This window comes from Mixophyes fleayi, chromosome 6, assembly GCF_038048845.1.
Source record: "Mixophyes fleayi isolate aMixFle1 chromosome 6, aMixFle1.hap1, whole genome shotgun sequence".
NCBI lineage: Eukaryota > Metazoa > Chordata > Amphibia > Anura > Limnodynastidae > Mixophyes > Mixophyes fleayi.
In genome coordinates this window covers 86,738,820-86,753,424 of record NC_134407.1, presented here as the reverse complement: position 1 = coordinate 86,753,424, position 14,605 = coordinate 86,738,820, and the positions used below count along the sequence as shown (strand labels likewise).

The window sequence follows — 14,605 nt, the reverse complement described above, 5'->3', positions numbered from 1 at the left end:
GAGTTACATTGATAGAGCAGAGTTTACTGGCTGTATTTTGCTTCCTTTATCTATCTATCCTGTGTCTTACAGAGACTATTGAAATATGCCTTACGAGTTGTTTCAGTACCCGCCATTAGCATTGTCTATTACATATGCCACAGTTGCAATGACAAATCATATAGCCCAAACTGAGATGCACTCAAGTTGCAGTTGGATCCCTCGAACAGGTGGCCTGGCAGCAGTTGTCTTCCTACCTGCACATTATAAACATCTCTTATCCAGTTTTACCAGTATCATTAGCGTCTCTTATACAGAAAGTATAATATATTACAATGGCTTTCATTTGTGTTTTTAAATTCAGTGCAATCATCTGCACAAAAGGTTAATAAACCATTTCTGCATAAGATTTCACGCAGACTGAATCTTCAAGATGCAGGTTATGCTTGTACAGCATCTTTCCCTGCATCTGCAGCTTGTCCTTGAATGAGTGTATCATACTGCAGCACAGCAAATCTCCAGCTCTAGATGTAGCTGGAAATTTTCCAGTGGTCCTTCGCATCGATAGATCTCCCTCCTCCCCTCATTCTGCACTCATCCATGCCTTCCTCAACCCCCTGCTCCTCCTCTCCAGGTCCCGTCCCCCCCAACTGTACCATTCTAATATACATCATGAATATTTTAGAGTTGGATACTTGTAGTCATTGGACAGACTGCAGTGCAGCAATTTGATAAGAAGCTGGAGAAAGCTCTGAAAACTATCACACAACCACCACTCTACTGAGGACCAGCAGATCATCTTGTGCAGGCCAGGAGTCTCTTAAACTTTGCTGCATATACAGAGCTAGCATGGATGTCTTTAAGAAAGGTTTCTCAATAGCTAAGGAAGGCGTGGTGGCTGCTGCAGAGAAAACCAAGCAGGGTGTGACAGAGGCTGCAGAGAAGACCAAGGAGGGGGTGATGTATGTAGGTGAGTGAATACAAGTATGGTATTTGAGGACAAAACATACTACATGTTGTGCATAATGTACATTTCCCACACTAGGGACCTAATCAGTTATCACTTGCTGAAACTTGCCCTGCCCAACCCATAGTTCAAGTATAGTAAAATATTAGTACATTTCAACAGTGATATTATTAATTTGTATTGACAGTGTCAATGTGCTTAGTATGTGGAATAGGAAAGAGTTCACCTTTGGAAAATGACCTTGAATTTCCCTGTACTTCTGTACTTTTAATGCAGACATATTTAATAAAGCTACTATAATAGAAACAAAACAAGCAATGTAATACTGTGCAATAAAATAAGAGTATGCAGAGATAATTCTACAACTTTAGCATTAAACAAATGCAATTAGAATTTTAAATGATCTATATGCGTTTACAGATCAGTAAAACTACAATGCACTTAGTATTTTTTTTAAAAGAGAAATAAAGGATTAAGACACATATTATTGCATATTAGTTGCTCTGTTTATTAATACATTTTGCCATTAAAAATATAACACATTTACTAATGAACTTAAATAAAATGTATTGATTAGCCAATTGTGTTACTGTACAGTAGGTGAACAAAGGTTAATCACTGTGCTGGTAACTCTAGTCAGCTCTTTTCCACCCACTTCGTGCTTTGGGGAGATTATTGCAGACACTCAGGGGAAATAAGTAGATTACATCTAGGGATCAATACATGTTTGAGAGAGCCAGCTTATATCACAGCACACATCTTACTGGAGAAGCCTGCTCTGAAGAATAGAGTGGGCCTAGATTCAATTAAAATGTGAGCTGTCCAAAGTTCTGATGATCAATTTCATGGATGTCCCATTTTATTTATACAGAGGAGAATCATAGGGGTTTTTTTTTATATCTATTTATCTTTACTATATCTGCACAAATGTCATGCTATTCTTTAACTCTGCTAGCTTTTGACCTTCTGTGAGAACTGTTGTGGCTTTCTAATGGGGGAAGGGGAATAGATTAAATATTTTTTATTAGAGGGGCTAATTGAGCATGGTATGTCTACTTTTAGCAAACATCATTTTCAATGGACTTACACAAGTCAACCTGCAATATTAATTTGTCATTTAGTAACGATAAATATTCAATATATACAGTTGTATTTGTGCTTTAGCAGCACCCTGCATGTAATAAAATTATTTACCATAGGAAAATGTATTGGTAAGGAACAGTACTGTGCATATATGTGGGAACAGAATAAAACTGTGTTTATATGCACATACAAAGATATTTAACACGAGTGGATTTTTTTAATTTAGCATAACTGTTATCTTATACTTTAACAGTTATTTGAGTACAATTTCAAATATCCCTGACCATTCAAATTATTCACTATACAACAGGCTTCTAAACCATGACAGGGCGTTTTCTACTGAATTGTAATTGATATGTAACTTTTAAAACTGGTTAAATATTCATGACTGCCTATGATAAGACAGCTGTACATGGTATTCTGCAGGTATTTTACTATTCCTATTCCTGTCCTGCTTTTCTATACTAATATTATACATTCAGGTAATTTACAGAGACAGTGCTACAAACCCTTGTGAGATCTCTGCACATTGCAGAAGACCCATGCAGGTTTCTGTCTGTTGTAGGGAGTGGCAGATGAAAACAATGACTGATGAGAGTTAAGCTGGGTGTGTCAGATACACTGCAGTAGCATTATTATTAGATATGTTTCTTCTTCAAGAGAAAAAAAATCCCTGCCTGTTCAAAATACACAAAAACAACACCCTCTTCTGAGCACAACAAATTATATTCAGCAAATTGTTAGGGACATCAGAAGAGTAAATTACAACATCAAGCCAGATATGTATGTACTAAGACTATCAATGTCTGGAAAGTAAAGTCAGTGATTGCTGGGGTATTATTATACATCACAGACCAATTTGTACATATTGCTTTCAGTTCTTTCATAAAGAATGAAACCAGACTGCTACATAGGCAACAGAAACCCTATATATGACATTCACCAAATTCAGCAAGTATTTAAAATAATGAATATCAGAAGTAGAGTATTTTCACTGCTATCTTATTCTAGCTGACATTTGTTATAGTGGAACTACAATGATACGTATAATATTGTTGCTTCAGATACATAATTATACATTATGATATGTTATTTTGAAATTTTGCATTTATTGGGGGTTTATTTGCAAACTGCTTTGAAAATCTATGTGGTCATTGTACTGTTGTTAAAATGAAAACCGGTCAAGTGAAAATTGCTACTGCAGTAAATATGAATGTAAAACAATAAGTATAAATAACTCTCTATAAATATATTACATAGTGCAATACAATGGTGGGCTAACGTGTATCCCTTTTTCATTTAATAGTTACAGACATTTCTTTCTCCAATAGTTATTTGCACCTACTAATGATTACACCAAAAATAAACATGGACGTGGAATGGTTAAAATGTAATAAATGTAATGCATGTTACTTCGCAAAAGATATTACATTTCATATCATTAAATATATCGGGTGCAAAAAAACAAACTCTTATATTTAAAGATATAATTATGGCTATTTTACTACCTCTGCAGCTGGTGCTGAGTCTATCCCTCATGGCGCACAGGGTAATAACAGAGTTACTGATGCATTGGGCCTTTGCAGTTATATGTCATGGGCCAGGAATAGGGATAGGGATACAATAGGACAAGTTTATCCATTCTAAATTGTTGTAAGGTACCAATATAAGCAATACCATCTCTACAAATTCACTAAGAAGGTTTATTAGAACATTGCTGTCTAATCTATTACACCATATAATATGAAAATGTTCGTCAACAGTATTCTCAATATTTTAAAATGCCAGTTTTTAAAACATGGGGGAGACAAAGGTCTAGAACTTTATCAAATGAATGGAAAAAAGCAAGTCCTGAATTATAAAAAGGAAAGAACTGTCAAAGATTTTTATTTAAAAAAAACAGTTGGCTTAAGACACAAGTATGAAGCATATGCATGTGCCTAAAACATAAAGCATTTGCTTCTGGCAATAAATGAGCCAATTGAGTCTATGCACAAATGAATTGTCGCAATCCTCTTGATAATGATGGGGTTTAAGCTTTAAAATAGTGATCACTAAAATTTATTTTTTCAGTGCTTTACCCAACTGATTTACTTTTCACTCGAAAGCCAGCATCAGTTTATTCCAAACTTTCTGTAACCCTGCAACATGATAGAACAAGCAGTCTCTGGCGTCTTGATATCCCTTTAGCACAGAGCACCGTAGAGGTTGGGTGCGGCTACCAAGCCCTGCTCGAACCAATTATCCCCACACCTACAGGAAATCTAATTATTCTGGGAAAGTAAAGCAGTACAGGGCAGAACCAGCACAGACAAGAACATATGTGTGCCAACATCTAGAAACTGGTTACACCTGTGACAACACCCGTTGCTACTTTTGTACAGTTGTTAGGTAATATATAATAGATGACCCATATTAAAATAATGATGACAGATAGATCTAGGATATTGCTTTACATTCTCATGCTGTACTAAATAGCTTGCCCAACTACATGGCTTTAACATGGATTTCACTAGAATAAATGATGGTTTAGAATACGTCAAAAAAGTTCTTCTTAGTGCTGCAATAGGTCATTGCTTTCCTAGTGGTACATTTATCAAACCTCCCAAGAAGGAAAAGTGTAGGTATTGCCCATAGCAACCAATCAGATTCAAGTTATCATTTATCTAGTACATTCTAGAAAATGATAGCTAGCATCTGATTGGTTGCTATGAGCAACCCCTTCATCTTTCCTTTTTAGAATATTTGACAAATCTATCCCATAGACTCTAAACATACACATGTAGCAGAGAGTTTTTTTCCATACACAGCTCATTTCATATTTTGATATTAAAAAATAGCAAAACCCCAATTGTTAGTATACACATTTCCAAGTTTTGTGCAAATAATATCTCATTGATTTATTATTACTGTGTAGCACAGTTTACTTGTCCCCTGGATACAACCACAGAAAGAATTATGTTGTTGCCAGCATTTTATGTTTCTTATATTAATATATCCTGCTTCCCCCATGTTCATAGATCATACTTGTCCCCTCTCCTGGAATGAGCAAGTATGAGCCCAAACAACAGACTGTCTTAACCTATCAGCAGACATTGTACTCAAGAGGTAAAAGCTAAACAAATCTGCCAATAAAGAAAGAAGGAGCTGGGGGCCACAGGTGAAGGCTGGGAGGGCCACATGCAACCTTGGATCTGCCTGTTGCCCATCACTGATATAAGACACATAAGTAGCACTGGACAATTTTGAAATTAGGAACATACTGTAGCGACCAGAATTACAGAGACAAATATTGAAAATCTGAGACCTGGGAAATTAAGACAACTGACCAGATAGGAATATATTCACCAAATTAGTTATAAAATGTAGCTTCTGGAGATATGAGTTGATAAATTTCACATCTCAGAATGTGGAGTTAAGAAGCTGTATCTCTCAAACACATGTAACTGATAAGCGTTATACAGTATGTATAATAGTAAGAAGTTCTGTTCATAAAACCTTTGTTTCTCCAAGCAAACTACACACAGATAATGCCATGGTGGCTAAGTGGTTAGCACTTCTGCCTTACAGCATTGGGGTCATGAGTTAAATTCCCGACCATGGCCTTATCTGTGAGGAGTTTGTATGTTCTCCCTGTGTTTGCGTGGGTTTCCTCCGGGTGCTCCTGTTTCCTCCCACATTCCAAAAACATACCGGTAGGTTAATTGGCTGCTAACAACTTGACCCTAGTCTATGTGTGTCTGGCTGTCTGTGTGTTTTAGGGAATGTAGACTGTAAGCCCCAATGGGGTAGGGACTGTACAGTGCTGTGGAATTAGTGGCGCTATATAAATAAAAGTTAATAATAATAATAATAATAATAATAATAATAACTCATGATCCCTGTGCTGTGAGGCAGAGGGGGGAGAAGAAGGATGTCACAGTGCAGAAAGGGGCATTCCGAAGCCTCCCCACTCACTATATCATGTGTTATATGACTGTGGTTGTCATGGTAGTCCAAAATCAGCCAGAATCAGCCTGAAAAAAACAAGGAAAAATGTTAAATACCAACAATCTTCTTATAGCATTCCACAGGGATTTCCACAGCCTGCCACAGTGATTTTTTGCATGGGCCTGCTTCCTTATTTATGTGTGTCTATTAAGATTTTTTTTAACACTTTAGAGTGCTAAATAACATGATTCAGCTTTAGTTAGTAATAGATACTTTAATAAAATAACTTAAAGCAGACATACCAACATATAATATTTCTATACTAAATAAAGTACAAAGGAACATTGGACAATGGACCACATCTTTGCATACAGTAAGCAATGGCCTATAGGTGCTTTGGTGTTTTCTTCACCATCAATAGTACCATCTTTAACTAATTATACATATTCATTACGTGTACACAAAGTTCCATTTCCCCAGTAATGTATACAAATATTTGCATCTGAAATGACCAGATATATGACTAGACATAACATGGTCACTAGTGTCACCTGATCACTGGCTTATCATCCCCCAATCCTATCCATCCCTTGTGTTTTCCAGTCTTTGTTCACATACTGAATTCAAGGGGTTTATAATAGGTCTACTATAAATAATGTTGTGTAATATTTTTAAGTTTGTAGAACAGCACCTATTATAATAATTATAATTAATGTATTAAATCCAGATTTCATGGAAAAACAAATGCAAAAAATTAATTGAATGACTGACTTTTCTGTACTATTAAAAAGGATGGTACATAGGAGTAAAACAAGAATGTAAAGTAATAAATCTCATTGTGTGTATCAAGTTAAGTAACTGTCTTTTGCTATTTGGGCTTGTACGTCCAATTAAACTAAAATATTTTGGAATCCGAAACATCAAGACTGGTGACACATTATCTCAATTTCTTGCCATAGGTACCAAAACTAAGGAGGGTGTGGTGCACAGTGTCAACACTGGTAAGTCAGACAAAGCACTTAGCCGCATAGCACCAACTATAGGTGTCACTGATCTGTTACAATCTTTGTATGTGAGACTATATAGTTTGTTTATTAAGCTGTTTTAGAGCAAATCTGGGGCAAAATTACAAGTGAAGATTTTGCTTTATTCATTACAAATGGTATATGCATAGGTAGTGTTAGAATTTTGTACTACGTATTTATTATCTACACTAGACTAGCTACAATGGTTAATTTAGTATGACGGCTTATTGAGACAACATAAATGAATCTTATTATCCTGATAACAACAGTTTTAGTTGAATGTGTCCTTTCATGTGGAATATACTGAAGTCATTTCCCCTTTTAATATTTTATTTCCTGCCCCAATGTGCTTAACGAATGTTAAACTTGTACTAAACTACATTTCTGAAATTTGATTTGTAGATTTTTCATAACTTAGCCCACGTGTACAGTCTGTTTTAATTATATAATCATGAGCTGCGTCCTATTAAAGTACACTGTGGATATATATAGACAGCTATCCAGACAACCATTATATAAATAAACATATAATTTAGCAGGCAAAACTATAGTATTAGATATGGTAACTTTCACAGTAATAATGCAGTTAGAGCAATAGAATCATAGTACAACGATTGACGTATTATAATTGTCATGTCACTATTTCTACCTCCTTTGTGTGCTATTTAAAGATAACGTTGTTTAACATGACATCCATACGGAAGTGATGGAAATCGTCAATAGTCAAAACATAATTTTAAAGGAAAATGACCTGCTGTGTTGAAAGGAAGTCATTGTTAAAATATTTACTCCTCATTGGTTTTGTTGTAGTTGCTGAAAAAACCAAAGAACAAGCCAATGTGGTGGGAGGAGCCGTGGTGACAGGTGTAAACCAGGTCGCTACAAAGACCGTAGAAGGCGCAGAAAATGTTGTAACTTCAGCCGGTATTGTAAAAAAGGTGGTTCATTTTGTGACATTGTTCTACATTCAATCGTTCATATAGGTCTTGTACATAATGTTAAAGCAAAGTGTGTTTGTCTTCATCTTTTTTTCAGTTATCAACAATTAATGTATTTGTGTCCTCTACAATGTACGTAAAAAGAACATAGGGTTATTAGAAGCCAAGTGCAGGAAAATAGCCAGATTGTGTACTTAAATTTGTATGTGGTGCACTTTTTTTTTTATCCTGACATTCATACCAACATAAATTGGCTAAAATAATGAAGCAACAGCCAGGCTGCCACCATAGGCCCAGGTCTATGTATAGTTTTCACAAATCTAGGCATGGTAGTGCAAGTTTTCTACTTTTTAAGTGGGTGTTCTAGACTTTGCTGGGACAAATTAATGAATTAAAGTTACCTATTGTTTCCAATTTTACATTTCATATAGCATGACATATGTAAAATTAAAAAATCATGGAACATTTGGTCAAATATTAACTGTTATTATGATTATTAATACTGTGATTTGTTAGCTACATAAAAACTATCAATATGCCTTCCTAAAAAGAAGCCTTTATATTGTAAGAAATTGTGATCTATTTCAAATATTTAGTATTAGTTAATATAATTTTTATTCTGCAAATAGAAAGTATAAATATAATAGAATCCTCAGTCCCAGAATGTGCAACAGAAATAATCTCCTTCCTGTTACTGAAAATTATTTGAGAGCAAGAACATTTAACACAGAGAGAAGATTCCTTGTTGTGACACTAGAGTGCAGTGTTGCAGTGTTTCTTTGGGCGAAATTCATTTTAATGCTACATCTGTGTTCATAATAATTTCAAGTACATAAAGCTCACTTTGATTTTGGAAGTTCAATACACATTTTACTAATATTGTAGAAAATATAATGCATTTAGAACATGCAAATCTATGACAACATACTATTAAGATGATTACTCATTGTGACATGGAATGAAATGAGAAAAACTAACCAGAAACACAGTTACAATGTACCTTTTTTTTCTATAGATGAAAGATTGCAATGAAAACTGTCTACCAGACTTGTTTAAAGCGAAACAGTTTAAGCTTAAGCAGTAGTTCCTCTGAATATGGATAGGATAGGTCAGGCATCTGAACTAAAGCACTTGTACATAATCACTGATATCTAGATCCTAAAAACAGGTATTACCAATTGTTGGTACAAGGCATAATCTGCTTAGGAAGTAACAAAATGAAAGCCACTTCACAGTCAACAAAAAACAAATAAAGCACTAAATAATATAATGCACAATCTTGGTCCGTGGACTGCATGAGGTCGCATGAAAGATAGTAGAGGACCCGGTGTGCTGAAACAAAAATACTACAGCCAGGGAATGGTCAGGGGAGTGAGACTTGGAAAAAAATTTCAGGTAGCCCTGTGACCCAGCCCAAGGTAACTGGCCAGGGTGGCATATACCCTCTCTCCAACCTAGCCAGCCCCTGACAAAAGCAGTACAAGGAAGGAATGGGGAAAATATCTGTTACTACAAAGATGAGGATGGAAATGTATTACTACAGGGCGGTGTTACAGGGGAGCTGTTGGGGTAAGAAATTACGTTTAATTTCTCCCACTTTAAATGACTGCAGTCTCCCAATGTGGTCCTCAGACCAACAAATGTTGTACATGGCTGATATAAAGTATGTCAATTATGGACCTCGTACAGCGGCTGAGGAAAACGAAACAGGGCTAGTTAATAGATTGTGATGTCCTAGGCTATCCTAAGATTAATATAAACTTTAAAAACAATCTTATTGGGAACCCCAAAATATTCACTCTCTGACATCCTGGCACAAACCAGCTACCAAAATATGACAAAAAGAAGAAATCGATTTTTTTCAATAACATTGATTTAAAAAGTTTACTTTAGCTGTAAGACCAAGGGGTATATTTACTAAACTGTGGGTTTGAAAAAGTGGAGATTTTGCCTATAGCAACCAATCCCCAAGTTTATAAAAATATATGCAATGCAAAGTAATTCTTAGATAAAGCTAAAATGTAACATACAAAAATACATTAATAATGATTGCCAATAGAAATGCTCCTGGTAAAAATGAGTAATTTTTTGGCATACAGTTTAAGTTACAAAGAATAACAACTACGCCAAAAACAATACTTTACAATGAAAGTTGTGATCCTAAAGGAGAGTGTTGGCAGTTTTTATATTTTTTTTATGGAGAAACTATTACATGTTTCAGCGCTACACTGAATTCAGAAAGGATAAATAAAATATAGAACATAGTCTATTGTAGTGTTCCTGGGTGGACACAAACGCACCTAGCAATGATGAAATAAGATTATAAAATAGGTCATGATAAAATCCGTCAGGAAAACTCCCTATTCCTAATGAGCTGGTTGTGGGAACTTGAGGTTTTCAGTTGAACAAGTCTGTGCTAGAAAAACAGGTACAGGAGGGAAGTTCTGCAATGAAATCTGGATGTGCAGTATTAAGTTGAAATGGGTGGGATAAAATGCAATATGAATAAGCAACATTTAGAGTCAAATTGTACTCATTTACTTACACATTAAGGGGTTTATGGTAATCTGTGCAATGCTTATCACACTATATTAATTCACCAATTCCAAACTCATCATAGTTGCATGGAAAGGCAGAAAAAATACTGGGCATTGAGTTATAAATTATGATTATTTTCCAAATTCATCACCTTCCTACACTTTTTCTGTGAGCTTTTGTTAAACTGTAAACCTTGTACTCCTGATCAATCTGTGTATACAGAATTCATGCCCTGTGTGGCATCACTAATTCTGTCTTGTATTCTGGGACGCAGATCACAATCTGTGAATATGCCATATATTGTTATAAAGTTCAGCTAATTAGTTAACAGACAAATATTACATTTATGATGTCATAGTTAGAAGTTATCACTAATATTTCAATAGATAAAACACAATGTTTATATGTTACAGGGTTTTCACATCATTTTGGCAATATTTTATATTAAATATCCTTCATTATTAACTAATCCATCTAATATTTGCACTGATTAGGAACCAAGCTGTGAATAGTGTTAAACTATGTTATACACCTATGAGACAATAGTAATGGACATTTTCTCATCATTTCCTGTGAGGGCAGACAAAGCTGTCACTGTAGTGGACTCTATAACAGATAGGCACACCACTGCTCCCACAAAACACACACACACACACAAAACTCCTGTGTGAACTTTTGGGGAACAAGAAAAAAATACAATATGCTCAATAAGAGATACACTATAGATAGTAATTCTAGGCTATCCGTAAATTAATATCACACAGGGGAAAAAGCACATGATCTGCAGTTTTATTGCTATTTTTCTTCAGCAAAATATATACTCACACTGATAGGTTTGGGCTCTGAGCCCCCTAGTCTAGGGGCCCTAGACTGCTGCCTCTTCTGCCTACTTCTAGCCCCACCTGCATTAGTCTTCCATTATTTTCATCCCAATTACTCAGAATATTAGATTCACCTGCTTCTGACAATATGGCATTTGATTTGTGCTTTTGATTAACGTAAAATATTTCTTAAACTTTAGGACGACCTTGCACATCCAGAAGAAGCGGCTGCAGAGGAACCAGCTGTGGAAGCCACAGAAGCTGCTGAGCAGGTAGGAAATGAAAAATGTCCAACACGGGGCTCTAAAACTACCATGCATGCATTCTCTATCAGTTGTTACCATTATGCCTGTCTCATTCATATATCAATGGAACACTGGAAGGTGACTTATTACTTGGAATCTGGTAACAGTAACAGCTATAAAATAATTTATAATCAAGGCCGTTGCTACCATTAGGCTGTTGCCATGGGCACAATGGCGCAAGTCCTCTATATAATGTAACCTTTCTGAATAATTGTTGAACATCAATAGTATTCATAGCAACGATACTAACTATTGTTCAATAATCCTGCAGTTTACAAGTTTTATGCAACATTAGAAAATACAATGAAAGCAACAGAAGCAACTAATGTGCTATTTCAGCTGGGATCTCCTGTATAAATGGAGAATATCAAACTATACTTATATGACTCCCTGCTGAAGCAGCAACATATTTTTTGCAAGAAAAATAACACTTTAAATACTATTATATGGTAACTTTATTAACTATAAAACGAACGGCACAGCAGACATGTGGGTCTAATTTGTAGGTCAAATATGCGAATATGTGTAGCAATCAGACATTTGCTTTCGTTGTCTAACTTGCACTACATTGAGGAAAGCTAATTGTTGCAGTTTTGCAAACAATCAACAATAATAACATAATATAATAATTAATATAATATAATGTGGAACGTCACACACTGGCATGTCACACAAGCACAGCATTTTTACTCTACTTGCAAGGCTTTAAATCAATAACATAACAAAAATGGTCTGGATATATATGTTATATACATGGCTTATAACTCCTGAAAACATACTTATTTTGGTTAAACAGCTATCTACATTTGTCTTTAAGCTGCCACTTTAAGTTCACAATGAATAATTAATACGATTAGCCGCTTGGTGTGCTCACGGTACTAAATTGCAGGTCAGTCACTTGTTACAGCTCAGCCAAGGTATGCAACAAGGTTTAACATGTATGAAATGAATATTTACCTGAAATATTTGATTGATGACATTTAGAGATTTGTGAAAGATGAATTAACACGTTTATTATTTGTTTATTAAATGCCCTTTATTTTACAAGCTTTTACTTAACCACTGCTGTAAAACAGACAAGCTATTTAACAATACAACATTATTTTCTCGTCAAAGACTCTTTATAATCCCAACAGTCAGAATGTTAGAACATTTACTAGTGCAAGAAAATGCCTGATCACCCAAGGTGGACTTTGTGTAAGATTGCAAACTGTCATATTTCATACATATCAATTTAACAATGTTTATCAAAACAAGCTGGCTATAATGGTGCTATGTCACATAGCATAGCACTGTTACCTTATTGTAGAAATTACTCTCTGATAAATGTTTCCTTTTATTGTGCCCTTGCAAAAATGCATAATACTGATAGTCTGAACAATTGCTGCTCTTTCTTTCCCTCTTCCATGTGCAGCAGGGGACAATATCTTCCTAGTGCTCCTGGTACATTTGAGGCCTGGGGTAATAATAGCCTCTGGCCTTATGTCTTATGTTGGAGTCTAAGCAGGGGCGCACGCAGGATTTTTAAGGGGGGAATTCCCCCCCACCCAAAAAGCTCAGTTTCGGCAGCACTGTACTATACAGCAGCCGCGGCGCTGTCAAAGAAGCGTCCGCGGCGGTGCTGTATACATATGTTTAGCACCCAGAGGTGTGGGAAAAGAGACAAAGGCACAGACAAAAGTCCAGGAATAGGGTCTGGATCAGCCACTGCAAGGGATCAGTACCTTGCTGTTTAGGACATTCATCATCATAAATGATAGGTAGATAATGGTGCCCTCAGCATCTCATAGCGGTTATGCTCTGTTGTTACAAAATACATAATAATGAAGAGCACTCAGCATAGTGATGCTAAACTAATAGATTGTCTCACTAGCTTTAATTCTTTTTTCCTTTTTATTCCATCTTTTGTACATTTACAGACTGTTTATAAACACAACTTTGCTTCATTGCAGGCTGGTGATGGGGAGAATTAGTCAACTGTTCTTACATACTGCTGAGAATCCTTGAAGAAGATGTATAGCTAATGCCACATCAGGGAAGCCATTAATTCCACAGTTAAAGGCATCCAACCACTATCCATTGTACAGTTTATCACGTAGATCTATGGATTCATGTCATGATACTGTATGTTCAGCTAAAGTAATCCCATCATACATCACTCATTCAACTTTTTGTTCCATTCTCTATCTGTTGGGGTCATTCAACAATTCCCTTAATTTCCCACAATCATGTTTTCTAGTCTTCCTTTGATTTTCCATATACTGTAATTGGAACCTAGAAAATGACTTGTCAACATTTCCATAATTTGTTATGTCATATGCCCTATGAATTATTCCATTTTTATTTGATTTGACATCAGTCCTCATTTTCTTGTGTCTAATGTGTATAAACAGCTCTACCTGTAAAACGAATGTCTGTCATTGAACCCTAACTGTACAACTGTTAATTCTGTTTTGTTCACTGATTATTCAATTTTTAGCATATCGGCACTTTAACTCCCATACCAGAAATGATCTTTCTTAATTACACAAATAAAACTGTTTGAGTTTAGTGTGTAATTCTTGCTGCATTCTCAAAAAAATAAATAAAATCTATAGCTCTAAGAGATGTTGCTTCCATGAGAAAAATATTTGTGACAACTTAATATCTACTTGTAAAGATTCCCATACTGTAGCAGAATGTAATATATCACATACACTGTTTTAATGATAAAAAATAGGCAATTTTTCCACTTTACATATGAACACTCTGGGCCCGATTCATTTTGGAATGCAAAGTAGACGCAATTTGTGTTTTTTAAAACTGGATGGAAGTTTCACGTACGTATGCCCGTATTTAAGTGCAGGAGGATCTCAAGAAACGTTTCCATTTGATTATAGGTCCATGGTACATGGTGTATGCAGACAGACAAAACACACTGCTGGATACGCACAATACATATGTGCAATATAAAGTCCCATTATAACACATGGACAAAGTAAATATTAAATACATTAACAAAATAAATGTATTTTTTTCT

At 35.4% G+C, this 14,605-nt stretch overlaps 1 protein-coding gene across 1 annotated transcript; it reads left to right on the top strand.

The window, feature by feature from the left end:
* Positions 1-521: 521 nt before the first annotated feature.
* Positions 522-14,136, top strand: SNCG (synuclein gamma). Its single transcript, XM_075217008.1, has 5 exons — positions 522-949; positions 6,919-6,960; positions 7,795-7,922; positions 11,482-11,553; positions 13,539-14,136. The coding sequence occupies exons 1-5, from the start codon at positions 829-831 to the stop codon at positions 13,557-13,559; spliced, it is 384 nt and encodes a 127-aa protein (XP_075073109.1). The 5' UTR covers positions 522-828; the 3' UTR covers positions 13,560-14,136.
* Positions 14,137-14,605: the final 469 nt, after the last annotated feature.